The sequence below is a fragment of the Pithys albifrons genome, chromosome 7, assembly GCF_047495875.1.
Source record: "Pithys albifrons albifrons isolate INPA30051 chromosome 7, PitAlb_v1, whole genome shotgun sequence".
NCBI lineage: Eukaryota > Metazoa > Chordata > Aves > Passeriformes > Thamnophilidae > Pithys > Pithys albifrons.
Window position 1 is genome coordinate 21,584,289 of NC_092464.1, and position 14,226 is coordinate 21,598,514.

General features: G+C 40.0%; 1 protein-coding gene across 1 annotated transcript in view; it reads left to right on the plus strand.

Annotated features, from left to right (window-relative positions):
* The window catches only part of RSU1 (Ras suppressor protein 1), a 100,657-nt gene that overhangs the window by 14,925 nt on the left and 71,506 nt on the right, over window positions 1-14,226 (plus strand). Inside the window, exons 4-7 of the mRNA XM_071560398.1 lie at window positions 6,330-6,450; window positions 9,467-9,585; window positions 13,429-13,511; window positions 13,783-13,897. Of these exons, the coding sequence (XP_071416499.1) occupies window positions 6,330-6,450; window positions 9,467-9,585; window positions 13,429-13,511; window positions 13,783-13,897 (438 nt within the window). The remainder of the gene's footprint in view (window positions 1-6,329; window positions 6,451-9,466; window positions 9,586-13,428; window positions 13,512-13,782; window positions 13,898-14,226) is intronic.

A 14,226-nucleotide genomic window follows, 5' to 3' on the forward strand; every position in this document is an offset into this window, starting at 1 on the left:
TGAGATTTAGTGAGAGAGACCATTTGCATTTGGTGGAAGCCTAATAATAAATCTAAATTTAACACCATCAACTCAGTTTGTTTAGTCCTGCAGAAGTTATTTCCCTTAACTATTCCCTGCTGTTGAAATACCAAAACATACAGATAATCTGACCTGTAACAAAGGTACATAGTCTGTGTTCTTCAACTTTGGACAGTATCCCACATGGGTTTTTTTCCTTCTGACTTGAAAATAAGACAGCAAAACATCTTGGCTAAACTGTGCACTCCTCACAAAATGATAAGTGAAGCTGAAGATGCTGCAGTCTATACTTTCATGTTGCATTAATTCAAATTGGTTAATGCTCTGTTTTTTTCAAAATTATTTGTAAAAACGAAAAGGCATTTTTATACGCATCTTCATTTGTAGTATTCCTTACTGCTGTAATAAAGCTAAAAACATCAGATTTTTGTGAGTTATTTTGGTGTGGTTTCAGTTCTTTGCTGTTAGATGATTTCTTTCCAACCTAGTAACCCCTTCCTAACCTTAACCCCTAGTTTCTAGTATTTCTATTCAAACTCTGAAGTTCAACTTAAGCTCTCAGAGAACAGATTTGTCCTGCGTCTTCACTAGATGTCACTTGATTCCCAGTGTCTTCTCAGCCTTTCTTGTGCTCACTGCGCTTCTCGTTAGACTCTGGTTTCTAAATTAGAACTGTTTATTGATAAATTGCTCTGTTAGCACAATAGCACATCAGTGAGCTATAGTATAATTTAAGCATGTACATAAGAACAATTTCATAACAGGTGCTTCTGTGGATAATTGCAATAAAAAAAACCCTGCTGGTTTCTGCAAAGAGCTGAAGATTAAGTAGACAAGTTTGTTTTTAATGTTTTCAGCATGAGGAAGATTAATATCCATCTTTGGAAGAGTGGAGGGAGGGCAAAAGGGGAAACTTGAACTACATAGTGTGTAAATTAAGTAGTACTGTATGCTTCAGTTGGGACCAGGATTCTCTCCAGTTAACTGCCAAGTATGATATCAGCATGCCTATGAATATTTAAAATGAAAACTGTTGTGTTCTCCCTCAGCTAATTCCTCTTTCATTTTGGTGAAACCAATTGCTTCTCTCAGTATAACAGAGCCCTTGTCAAATTAATCTAAACATGACTCCAGCTCTCTGAGTACAGTTATACTGGATGCACAGAATGCATTATATATTTAGTATTCTAAATTCTTCCTCCCCCATGAAATGTAACATTTTCATGCCTTTATGACCTTTACACTAAGGGATCCTTACTCATGAAAAGTTGCTGTTGATGCTAACTGGATTAGCAAGCCTGCAGAACTGGGTTTATTGTATTGTACAGCTCATAAGTTTTACTTTAGGCTTAAAAATGGGGTTTTGCTTTTGGCAAGAAAACCTTCCTGAGATCCTCAATGGACTGATGGGGCTCTCAGAGGTCTGTATTGAGTTCTCTTTACATTGTATGACTCTTGACCAGCTTTTAAGTGGAACAGTTTAATGAGAAACTGGCATGGTCTTATAAATCTCTCCTCTGTCATGTAGTGCTATTTTAATAGCTCTTCTGGATAAATATTCCCTTAGAACCTACAAAGGTTTGGAGTACTACTGAACATCGTGTTCCTAGGTACTGCAAAATTACTTCATTAAGTAAAAGAAACATTCTGAAAAAGTAGGGTTTCTGCAGCTTAAAGTTTTCAGCAATGTGAATGCCAAAGGGGCTAACCTTATTTTTAAAAATTCAAAATTACTTCACTTGATGTCTGATTCAAAAACCATTGATTCGATTGGAGATTTTCTGTAGCTTTGGATCCCAAGCTTACTCATGCACATTTTTATGCATAATCCGGTATTACAGATACTATTTTTCAAGCAGCAGTTGGACAGTGTTTATTTTGAACATGGAGTGTTAAGGTATAAACTCAAATGTTTAAAGCAGTTTACGTGCCATGTGTTCATCTCATGAGACTTACATTTTTACTAAATCACTTCACGTACCAAAATGGATGGTTTATTGACTCCTGTCACTTTTTTCATCTGAACTTTCTTACCTAAAATGTTTTAATTTTTAGTTTCAAATTGTAAAGGAAATTTTGAGATAGACTTTTTTTTTTTACCAAGGCCATCTTCAGAAATGATTAATTTAATGTTAGTGCTTACTAAATACAAAAAAACCCCCAGACTAGATTTCATATTTTAGGTAAAAGGAAATTGAGACTTAGTTTTGCAGACACCCAAGTAAGTTTACTTTTAAAGTAATGACAATTCCTGTTGTTTTCCAGGGCTTCAGAGATGCTTTAGGAAAAATAATCTTGGAGATTATTTTAAGAAATACAGATTTTCTGAAGCCTATGTATTTCCAGTTGCACAAAGGACTCTGCCATCACAAAGACATATCCAAATGACAAAAGAGTAGCAGAGTGGAACTGGAGGGAAAATAATGGACCTCCTTTTCTTACCTTCCATTCTCCATGCTCTTCCTCCTTTGTCAAAGTTTGGGTATACAAAAGGAACTGGATTTGGATGTCAGTTCTAGGTACTGGTATGAGAACCTCTAGACTTCCTGCTTTATGAGTAAGGGTTACATGAGACACGTAATTCCAAGTTGCAGTCACTGATCTGGATGTTGCTCTGCAGGGTCATTGTCTTGGATGAAAGGCCCTTCTAACCCAGGATCTGTTCCTCCAACAGAGGGCAACATCAGACCTCTAGGACAGATCATGTCTGGTTCCCAATATGGAAAGGGAACTAAGACCCAGATCCAGGATACTCTACATGTGCAGTTAGATAGGCATTGAATAGTAGCATTTAATCCTTTTTATCTGTATTTTGGAAATCATTTCATAACTTTTGAACACTGGTTATGTAGGAATAAAATGTAGTAACTTGCCTCGAGTGAAAGGCTGCTCCAGATGTTTTAGTGCCTAAAGAATTGCCTTCAGGGCAGAAAAAGAGCATAAATGCTTTGAAGTATAATAAGTTGCCAATTCCTGTTTCCAGAAACATGAACAAAGTCCTCATATTCCCTGTAAGCAGCCTGTAGACCCTGTCTTTCACTGTCAACCAACCTGTTGAAATCAAGGTGAAGTCTCTAGCTGTCACAGTGAATCACTGTATGCAATTTCCAATATTGAACAAGGGGATGGAAGCTGTTCCTGGTCTTGTGAAGTGAGACTTGATATGAATGGGGCTTCATGATGTGACTGAAGCTTCACAGGAGAATGCAAAGGCATGGGGCTGCCAAATTTTACTAGCATTTGCTGAGGGGGTGTTGTTAATGACACTGGGCAGCAGATGGTCTTAGAAGAGTTGTTAAGACACTGTGGATCGTACTGTAAATATGTGGGTGAATGGAACCAGGATGCTGACAGTTCACTCTCACAGCTCATCATGAGAAGGTGACTCGAGTGGAATTCAGTATTGCCAGAACACGAGTGTCTGGGGACTTGGCAGTTTGCTGTATATCGCAGATGAATTTTGCAACGTAACAGTGGGAAGGTAGTCAAGTTGTGTGAAGTTCAGAGCAGAGAACATGATATGACTAGTCAACCTTGCTTGATCACCACTGATCTTGAGACCTCAAGGTACTGAACCTGTGCAGTTTAGATACAAGACCAGTACCGGAGTTAATTTCAGTCTTCTGATTTTCATTGAATACAAGAGAGCATTTGTGAATCTGAATTGTTGAAACAGAAAATAAGCTGTTCCAAAAAAAAATCCCGTCTCCTCTACCGGCAGCCTGGTCTTGACCTACTCTCCTGTTTTTCCTCCTCACGAAACAGCTCTGTGCCCTCCATCCAAACCAAAAAGTGCAATTATGATTTGGGACTTTTCATTTTGATTTAACAGAGTGAGACACAAAGTACTTAATTCAAATCCTTTGCTAAATTGTTAGCCTTTTTCTCATCTCAGCCTGCCTACCCCTGCAGCTTTTAGTATATCTTGAAGAAAATAATGTTATAAAGTATCCCAAGTGTGATTCACAACGTGAAATACAGTATGTGGGAATTATACAGATATATCAGAAACTTGGTGGACAGTGTGCAAGGGCACAGTTCCCCTTGTTCACTAGGGACACTTATTCATACCTGTGGCCTGACAAAAGAAACCCAGATTAAAAACTCTGATAAACGAGCCAGTGGAAGCTGAGTTTTTGCCCTGTGTGTGCAAGTGGGATGACCAGGTAGAATTTCGGACTCTTCAACTGTGCAGTAAGTTGAAACTAGGGTTCTCTTTGATGCTGAGATTTTCAGTGCGAGTGTAATCTTCATGAACAGACTTCTGGAAGCCATTTCCTTCCTGTCTTGGTGTCTAGGTGTCATCTTTTTCTATGTAGTTTCATGGGGTTTTTCTGATTGTTTTGTGTGTTTTGGTTTTAATAGGGTTTCTTTTGTTTTGGGTTATTTTTTAATTGAGTGTTCACCTTCTTCCTTGAAGTGATTCTCTCTCTCTCCACAGCCCCCTAGTTTAAGGCAGAAGAGAGATACAAACTTAATTCATTTATTCTTAAGTAGGAAAACCAGCTGGATCAGACAGGTATTGAAAGGCCATATCCCCTAACTCAGCATTGCTGGTTCAGTGTAGCTCAGCACCTGGGTCACAGAATGGTTCAGGTTGGAAGGGACCACAGTGGGTCATCTTGTGATGCCAAATTGAACAGGTTTTTTTAGGAGAGTGTAATCTCTTACAGTGTCAAAAAGGCCAAAACCTTTGTAACAAAATTTTGTGGTGTAACTTCAGGAGATTTGTGTTTGGTCTCTGTACTGTTTAGGCTTTGTCTAGACTAAAACCTGTATTTACTAGTACTTCTGATTCCTAGTCTTCATGAACATGGTATTTGATAAGAGCAGAAACATGGTTTGCCCATACATGGCATCTCATCAGTGTCAAATGATAAAGTCTAATTTCTGAAAGGTAAACATTTTAATATTGGTAATTACTATTCTAGTGAAATATTGAGATGGGAAACAGCTGAATTATGTCAATTAAAAACTTCAGTTAACTTCTGCTTAGGGAGTCATTTAAAACAGCAGTAGTGGTGCGTTGCTCTTTACTTTATGAAGGCACATAATTCCTGCTGTCATTGAGTGACAGATAAGCATGGAAAATGGGGAACATACCACTAAAGGAGGTCTTTTAAATGTTCAGATTTGCCTTAATGACTTTATAAAAAAGTCTGCTAAAAACCTCCTGCAACAACTGTCACCCTCAACAGTAATATTTACGTAGTGTATTTAGAGTCTTTGTTAGGGATCCCATTATTGTTCACAATGTAATCAGACTTACAATCTAGTAAATGTGACATACTGTAGTGTTCTGCTTTGTAAACATTATTGACTCCATTTTAAGACTGAAATTGCCTCATACCAACAAATAAAAGAAAATCATAGCCTCATAAAACCTTCTAATTATTTAGTTGTGCACTCTACAGGTTCCTGATGTAGTCAGAGTTGAGGCTGAACCAAGGTGAATATTGAAGGCAGGTGCAGGCTTCAGTGCAGGTGACTTGCCAACCACCTTTAAAACACCACTGGCTATTTAAAGCTCAGTAAGTTTAAGGGGGTAAAAGGTGCAATTCTGAATAGCTCTTTATCCTCATTAGCACAGGCATATTCATACTGTGCTTCTACCTTATATTTTGTGTTTATAGATAATGACAACAATTGATCTGTTGGTAATCCACTGTAGCCATGTGCATGTATTGATCAGTTACCGCTGAAGGAAGGTAACTGAAAATGGGCTTGATTAAACAGTTCTTTCAGGGCTGAACTTAATTTTTTGTAAATTTTGTTCTATCTTAAATGACCAAGAACTTGAAGACCAGATTATTTAAGCAGTAAGCAGAATGGGCCATTGCTAAAAATGAGGTTTTATTTTATGTTTCTTGCTAAAGATCTTGAGTACAACTGCTGTCTCAATGTAACTGCTTTCTGTATCATTCATGTTTTTTCCACTCAAATAATGAAATGATCAGGTCTCTGAGGCTCTGCTCTGTTGACACCTGTGTGTGCTACATGAACTGAGAGCACAGCCTGTGCCTATTTGTTATTCTATAAGAGTTTTTGATGTCCTTGTCTCTCTCTGCAGTGATTTTTGTTAGTCAAAATATCTTACAGATCTGGTAGTAATTTTTGAAGAGTATAGAATGACTAATGAAAACAGATTCCAGGTAGGAGACTTTCTGGATATAAACTTTGCTATTATTGCAGGAACAATTAGATGCCCCTTGTACTGCAGCCACTGCAAATGCCAGGTCCTAACAGAGTCCTATAGACTAAGTAGCTTGCTCTAATTGCAGTCTCTCACTGTGAAAACTTTCCCACAGCTGTGCCAGCAAACATTGCAGACCTGAGAAACATAGAAGTGCTCAACTTTTTCAACAACCAGATTGAGGAACTGCCTACACAGATTAGCAGCCTTCAGAAGCTCAAACACCTGAACCTTGGGTGCGTATTTTAATGCAAAAATTTGCCGTAGTAGAGGTGCTATTAAATGTTACTGCAACCGAACCTGGAACTTCTTATTTTTTGCTATTGAAGTTTCTTATTGCAAATGTTTGTGAGGATAACTTGGCAATTACACCTTCGGAGAGTTCAGCTAATGTCCTGGATAGACAGATGCGTAAAAGTGATCAAGCACTTACTCAATATTCTGATAGTTATTTAAAGGCAAAGAAACTCATATTAATGGAATACAGAGGTCAAACCAAACAATTATTTAATTTTGCTTCCCTAGCAACTATGTCTTGCTTCTGTGGTTGCTGCAGAAGAATCAGGCTCTATTTCCTGTTCTGCTTTGAAAAAAAAAATCTGTGTTAATTTAGAACTTTCATTCTAAAGTTCCATATTTGGCATAATAGACATCCCAATTTATATTAAACCTGCAAAAGAAGCAGCAAATTTTTAGAAGGGGTATGCACTTAATTCAAAGAACTAGTGTTGACTGAATTTGAGCCAGGTGCGTTTCTGTTAAGTGTTCAGACTATATTCTAGAAGAATTGGTGATTCTTTGTAATAACTACAGTTGCAGAGGGCTTTCTTGAATAATTAAATGGGCATATTTAAGTGTAGCTATTTAGGAAAGCACTGATAAGCATAAGCTTTAGCACAATAGACTTCTCATAGAAAGAATGTTGCTATTTTATTAATTCAAACTTCTGAAAACCTTAAACAGAGTGTTCTTTACTCTTCTGAATACCAACCGATTTTGACTAGGCTCTATTTGTCCTGCTTTTGGATACTTTTGTAAAGTGCTGGTAGTTGAATTACATCAGGAACTGTTGGAATGGTAATAAATGTTTAATGATGATCTGTCTTCCCTGGTCTTTATTTGGTCACAGTAGATCTCTAGATTGCCTTGATATCTGTTTGAACCTTTAATTGCTTTTCAGAGCAAATATTAATAAGATTTCTATATATTTTGGGGGCTAAATCCATATTTTTAAAATGGTATGTAGAGGTGCTGCAGTACATGAAGGAAGAAGTTGGGCACTTTCCATGGATTAAAGCTGTGACAATTGTTAGTATAGTTCAAATACTAGTCTTCATTAATGGAAAAAAACATGTTGCGCAAAAGACCACTTGGTGTTAAGACCATCAGACACTCAGGTCTGGAACCACAATTTCCACCTTCATGTGTCATGTGGCCTAAGACCTCACATATAAATGCTTTTCCTTCTTAATCCCCTCCTTAGCCATAATCTTCCAGGTACAGGATATACTGCCCAGCCTTAGCTCTGCAAAATGGGTTCTGCTTTGCAGGTTCTTTGAGTCAGTGAAGAGGAACCTCTTCTCCCCTACTAGTTTTTCAGGAGGCAGCCCAGAAACCCTTTTTGTCATGGGCAGTGCATGTATTAGAGGGCTTCAGAACAGCTCTCTGGGGAGAGGGGAAGCTTGAATGAGCAGAGATTATTTTTGGGAGAGTTTTGTTGCAGAAGGGTCAAGTGGTGGAGTGGAAAGAAGAAAGGTGTACTGCTGCCCTGAAAGCTTAAAAGTGTAAAATTTGAGGGAGGTGAGGCATGGTTTCTGCAGCACAAGCTCAGTGTTTGAACTTCTGCGGGGTTGAGTCGTGCTGGGCAGGGACTTTGAGCTGGTTGTCTTTGTATGCCACAGAGAAAGATACGGTGTGTGTGCTTCTGCTTTCTCTCACATGGGTGTATAGTCTTTCTTAATCTTTCTTATTTTGGGTACACAACTTTGTCAGTACTTTGGCTTGAGTTTTTATAGTTTTAAGTGTTACATCATGCTTCATACATTCAAACACTTCCTCTTGATTTCAGTTTGTGACTGTTGTCACTTTTGCATCAAAAAGAGAAAATTCGGAAGATATTTAAAGATAACATCTGAAAGGTCATGTTTGTTTCCAGTTATCATGTCAGAATCAAAACCTCTTCTTGACAATAGCTACCTGTATAGATTCTCCCTGAAGAGGTCTATCTTTGTTCTACTTTCACACTCGGTGGCAACTAAAGCAAGATCCATACATACAAGGTACATATTTGGTGTACATGCAATAGTAACAGTATGAATAAGAAGCTGGCAGGTAATTCTTTTCTGTTCACATGATAAACAGCCAGAGCTCTAGTTCATGCACAAATAGTAAGGTGCTATAAAGAGGTCTCCAGTTCTGTGCTTGCCTTCATTGTTGCAGCAGCTCTAGTGATTATCTGGTTCACCTTGTTCAAGCACTTAGAGATCAGAGGGAAGTTACTGTTTTCTGTACCTTGTCTGCTCCAGGTTATCAGAGAAATCTCTTGCTTTTGTTAGTTTTTCCCTCATGTTGTTCTGGGTGTTGCCAGTGGGAACTGCTGTCCTAAGCTCTCTTAAGACTGACTAATTGAGCTGTATTTAGATTAAGCCTCATCAGTCACAGACTGACATTTTATTTACTTCATGTTCCACGTGCATCAATAGTTATCTAGTGACACGGGTTTGCTGTTCTTAAGAAGGGATTGGAGCAGCAGTTACCAATTAACATAAATACTGTGCAGTTTAGGTATTCTGCTTTGTATTTGGTGCCATGGTGAAGAACTGTGGTATATGGCAGAATGACACATGGTCAAGATGATGTGCAAAAGGGTAATTTGTAGTTTAGGTAGAAGTCATCTACCAAGGATCAGCTTTCTCTGTGGAACACTTGAGGCTGAGCATGGCACTGGGACACCTCTCTCCCATGTGCGTTATGTTTCAGATGTGACTGCTGATTGACATAACAAACAGAATATCTTGTCAGTGCTTAGGTTTGGGTATATTTACGGTAGTGAAAGATTATAAAAAGATCTGCATTGCAAGAGGCTTGCTCAGTATCTTGGAGCATCATCCCGTTTTCAAAACAAAATCTTGGCCTAGATTACATTTATTTTATGGAAAAAAAAAACCCAAAAGTTTTGTGGTGGCCTGTATTATTTCTACTAGATAAATGAATAGTAATGTCATGTTCTTTTTTTGTTCTCTTTACCTACAGTATGAACAGGTTAAACACCTTGCCAAGGGGATTTGGATCTTTACCAGCTCTAGAAGTTCTTGACTTGACTTACAACAACTTAAATGAGAATTCTCTACCAGGAAACTTCTTCTATCTGAGTAAGAAACTTTTCTAAAAACCTTGCAAATCTTTGTGATATGGTGCTTTGCTTTCTGCAGTTGAAGTTTATTTGTTGGAGACCAAAATCCAACAGGATATTTTTAGATGTTTATGTCTTTCTTTTAGTATATCTTAAATACTTCTGCATAGCACAGCAAATATACTGTCACCTGACACCTTTGGACATGAGAAGACTTGCTTAGTAAAGGTATATTAGTTTTCTTCTGAGTAATAGTTTGTTGGGTCCCATACTCGGTTAATAACTTCATGAAAGGTTTCAGATGTCAGGGGAAGATAAACTGGTTTGCAACACAGCTGTTGTATGTTGGGTCTGAAAACAAATGTGTTTCCTGATGGTTCACTACTGACATAGTTTTAACAGCATGTGGTTGTTGAAGTGTCCAGTGTGTTAAAACATGCAGTGGGGTTACAAAGCTTGGCGCAGCAATGGCAGAGCTAAGCTGACCTTTGTATATTTAAAATACACACTCAGAGAGTTAAAAGAAAGGTATTGTGGTGTTTATGTGCAAAACAGTTGCCTAAGCAACTTGAATTCTGGACCTTTCTGGATTTCAGTGATTCTGCTACCTTACTGGTCTTTTCCATGTAGTCTGTTGAAGTGGCTTCAGGATCAGTGCATTCAGCATCAAAGTGACAGGCAAGGGGAGAGAAAGGAGTGCTGCTGTCTGAGGAATGTTGTGATTTTAACCTGACAGGAGAATTTTTAAGTCAGCATTATTAAAAATGGTTGTATTACTGACATGAAGGGAGGAGGAGGAAACTGTGTAAGACAAATGGGATGTCTTCTGGTGGACAGGAGAGGTTTTGCTGATCTGACCACCTTCTTTCCTGCTGCACCTGGCAGTTCTTTGTGAGTCTACATTTTAATTTTTTTCGAACTGTCATGTATGTACATTCAAAAATAGCAAGCTGCGTGGTTGTGTTGGGTCATCTTTTCTTTTTTTATGAATTTCTTAGAGATTTTGCGTGGAAATTACAAGTATACAGTTTGAGTCTGCTGTATTGCTCTAATTTCAGATCTCTTTCCCAGTGTTAGGTTGTGCTTTCTGTAAAGCTTAACATAGATGTGTGTTTCATAGAATCATAGAATTGATTGGGTTGGAAAAGACCTCTGAGATCATCGAGTCCAACCCTTGGTCCAACTCTAGTCCATTTACTAGATCATGGCACTCAGTGCCACGTCCAATCTCAGTTTAAAAATCTCTAGGGATGGTGAATCCACTACCTGTCTGGGCAGCCCATTCCAATGCCTGATTACTCTCTCTGTAAAGAATTTTTTTCTCATCTCCAACTTAAATTTCCCCTGGCAGAGCTTGAGCCCATTCCCCCTTGTCCTATTGCTGAGTGCCTGAGAGAAGAGACCAACCCCCACCTGGCTAGAACTTCCCTTCAGGTAGTTCTAGACAGTGATGAGGTTACCTCTGAGCCTCCTCTTCTCCAGGCTAAACAACCCCAGCTCCCTCAGCCTCTCCCCATAGGACTTGTGCTCCAGTCCCTTCATCAGCCTTGTTGCTCTTCTCTGGACTCGCTCCCGCACCTCAATATCCTTTCGGAACTGAGGGGCCCAGAACTGAACACAGTACTCAAGGTGTGACCTCACCAACGCAGAGTACAGGGGAAGGATCACTTCCCTGGTCCTGCTGGCCACGCTATTTTTGATACAGGACAGAATCCCTTTGGCCTTCTTGGCCACCTGGGCACACTGTTGGCTCATGTTGAGCTTCCTGTCAAGTAGTACCCCAAGGTCCTGCTGGCCACGCTATTTTTGATACAGGACAGAATCCCTTTGGCCTTCTTGGCCACCTGGGCACACTGTTGGCTCATGTTGAGCTTCCTGTCAAGTAGTACCCCAAGGTCCCCTTCTGCCTGGCTTCTCTCCAGCCACTCTGTGCCCAGCCTGTAGCACTGCAGGGGGTTGTTGTGGCCAAAGTGCAGGACCCGGCACTTGGCCTTATTGAACTTCATCCCATTGGAATCAGCCCATCTCTCAAGTCTATCCAGATCCCTCTGCAGAGCCATCCTGCCTTCCAGCAGGTCGACACTCCCTCCCAACTTGGTGTCATCAGCAAATTTGCTGATGATGGATTCAATCCCCTCATCTAAATCATCAATAAAGATGTTAAACAGGACTGGACCCAACACAGACCCCTGGGGAACACCACTGGTGACTGGCCGCCAGCTGGATGCAGCTCCGTTCACCAGCACTCTCTGGGCCTGACCCTCCAGCCAGCTCTTAATCCAGGAGAGGGTACACTTGTCCAGGCCATGGGCTACCAGCTTTTCCAGGAGTATATTATGGGAGACAGTGTCAAAGGCCTTGCTGAAGTCCAGATAGACCACATCCACAGCCTTCCCCTCATCCACCAGGTGGGTCACCTGATTGTAAAAAGAGATCAGGTTGGTCAGACAGGACCTGCCCCTCCTAAACCCACGCTGGCTGGGTCTAATCCCTTGTCCACCCTGAAGGTGCTGTGTGATTGCACTCAGGATGATCTGCTCCATAATCCTGCCAGGCACAGAGGTCAGGCTGACAGGCCTGTAGTTGCCAGGGTCCTGCTTGCAGCCCTTTTTGTGGATTGGGGTGACATTCGCCAACCTCCAATCATCTGGGACCTCCCCAGAGAGCCAGGACTGTTGGAAGATGATGGAGAGCAGTTTGGCAAGCTCTTCTGCCAGCTCCCTCATCACCCTGGGATGGATCCCATCTGGTCCCATAGACTTGTTAGGATCCAGCTGGCTCAGTAAGTCAGTAACTATATCCTCGTGGAATACAGGAGGGCTATTCAGCTCCCTCTCCCTGTCTACCAGCTCCAGAGGCCAGTTGTCTTGAGGGCCACCTGTCTTACTGGTGAAAACTGAGGCAAAGTAGGTGTTAAGTACCTCAGCCTTCTCCTCATCTTCCTTAACTATATTTCCCTCCAAGTCCAACAGAGAATGGAGGTTTTCCTTGCCCCTCCTTTTGTTATTAATGTATTTATAAAAGGACTTTTTGTTATCCCTAACTGAAATAGCCAAATTTACTTCAAATTCCACTTTTTTTCCCTAATTTTTTTCCTGCATGACCTAGCTCTATCTGTAAATTCTTCGTAAGTAGCCAGCCCTTTTTTCCATAGTCTGTAAACTTTCTTTTTATCCCTGATTTCTTTCAGAATCTCCCTATTTAACCAAGCTGGCCGTCTTCCCCTCCGGCTGGCCTTTCGGCACACTGGGACAGCCTGTTGCTGTGCACTCAAAATTTCCTTCTTAAAACGTGTCCAATCCTCCTGGACCTCTTGCCTTTAAGGGTTGTTTCCCAGGGTATGCTCTGAATCAGTTCTTTGAATAGGCCAAAATCTGCCCTCTGGAAGTCCAAAGTAGAGGTTTTAATGGTGGCTCTCCTTACATCCCTGAGGACTGAAAATTCTATTACTTCATGGTCACTGTGCCCCAGGTTTGTCAAAAAACCTCAGATTTCTTTTTAATGTTTGCTTAGGATGCAAATTGATGTAAGAAATAAGACTTGGGGGTAATAAAGAGTAATGACTGTATTCTGACATCTGAGCATTCATACTATATGCCAGAATCTGCCAGAGCCTACTATTGCAGAAATTGTTAATTGTGCCCGTCCCTTTGAATATAGATGTTTTCCTGAACTCACCAACAATACAATAAACCAGTAAATCTTAAGTTTGACCTGCTTGTTATTATTGTGAGCCCTGGGTATGTCAAAGGCTTTTCACCAAGTCAGGGTTATTAATCAAACCTGACTCCTTTTTATTGATTAGACCTCAAATGGTTGGGTTATATGCCACCCTGTTTATATATTGCTATTTAATTTGCAGCCACCCTGCGTGCACTCTATCTAAGTGACAACGATTTTGAAATCCTGCCGCCAGATATTGGGAAGCTCACAAAGTTGCAGATAGTAAGTAATTTATCTAAATTCTTGGAAAATCAATTCACTTTTGCAACACTTGTAGGAATAGAATCCAGTCAATTTGAGGAGTAGTAGGCTATGTTCGCAGGAATGGACCACTGCACCTGGAACTGTTTCTTTTTTACCAGAAGACACTTGTAATTAAATTGGAAGAATTGAGCATTTAGGAGAAAGGTGGGGGCAGAGGGAGTAGATTTCTCTTTTGGGCTGCTTTATAGTAACCAAAAATTGTTCTGATTGAATTTATTTTTGTTCTTAGCTTAGTCTTAGAGACAATGACCTGATATCACTGCCTAAAGAAATTGGTGAGCTCACACAGCTTAAGGAACTGCATATCCAGGGAAATCGACTTACTGTGCTGCCCCCAGAACTGGGTAAGGTTGTGAATGATTGTTTATTTTTTTGACTAATAACGATGATGATGCTCTGTATTTCCTCTGAAATGATTATGCTTAAGTCATCATATAAGCTAATATTTACTTTATCTTGAGAAACTTTGACTTTTTTGGTCCTACTGGGTGTACAGGAGGAGCCAGAAGATGCTGAGTGTTTCGTTTTATTACTTTTTTACATCATACATTTTCCTTGTGTATTAGTACACATGACTGCCAATTTGTATATAGCATCTTGCTTTATGTAATGTATTATAAATATTGGGTCTGCAGAGCTATTCTTGCCTCTGACTGGGTTTTGAAGACACTAT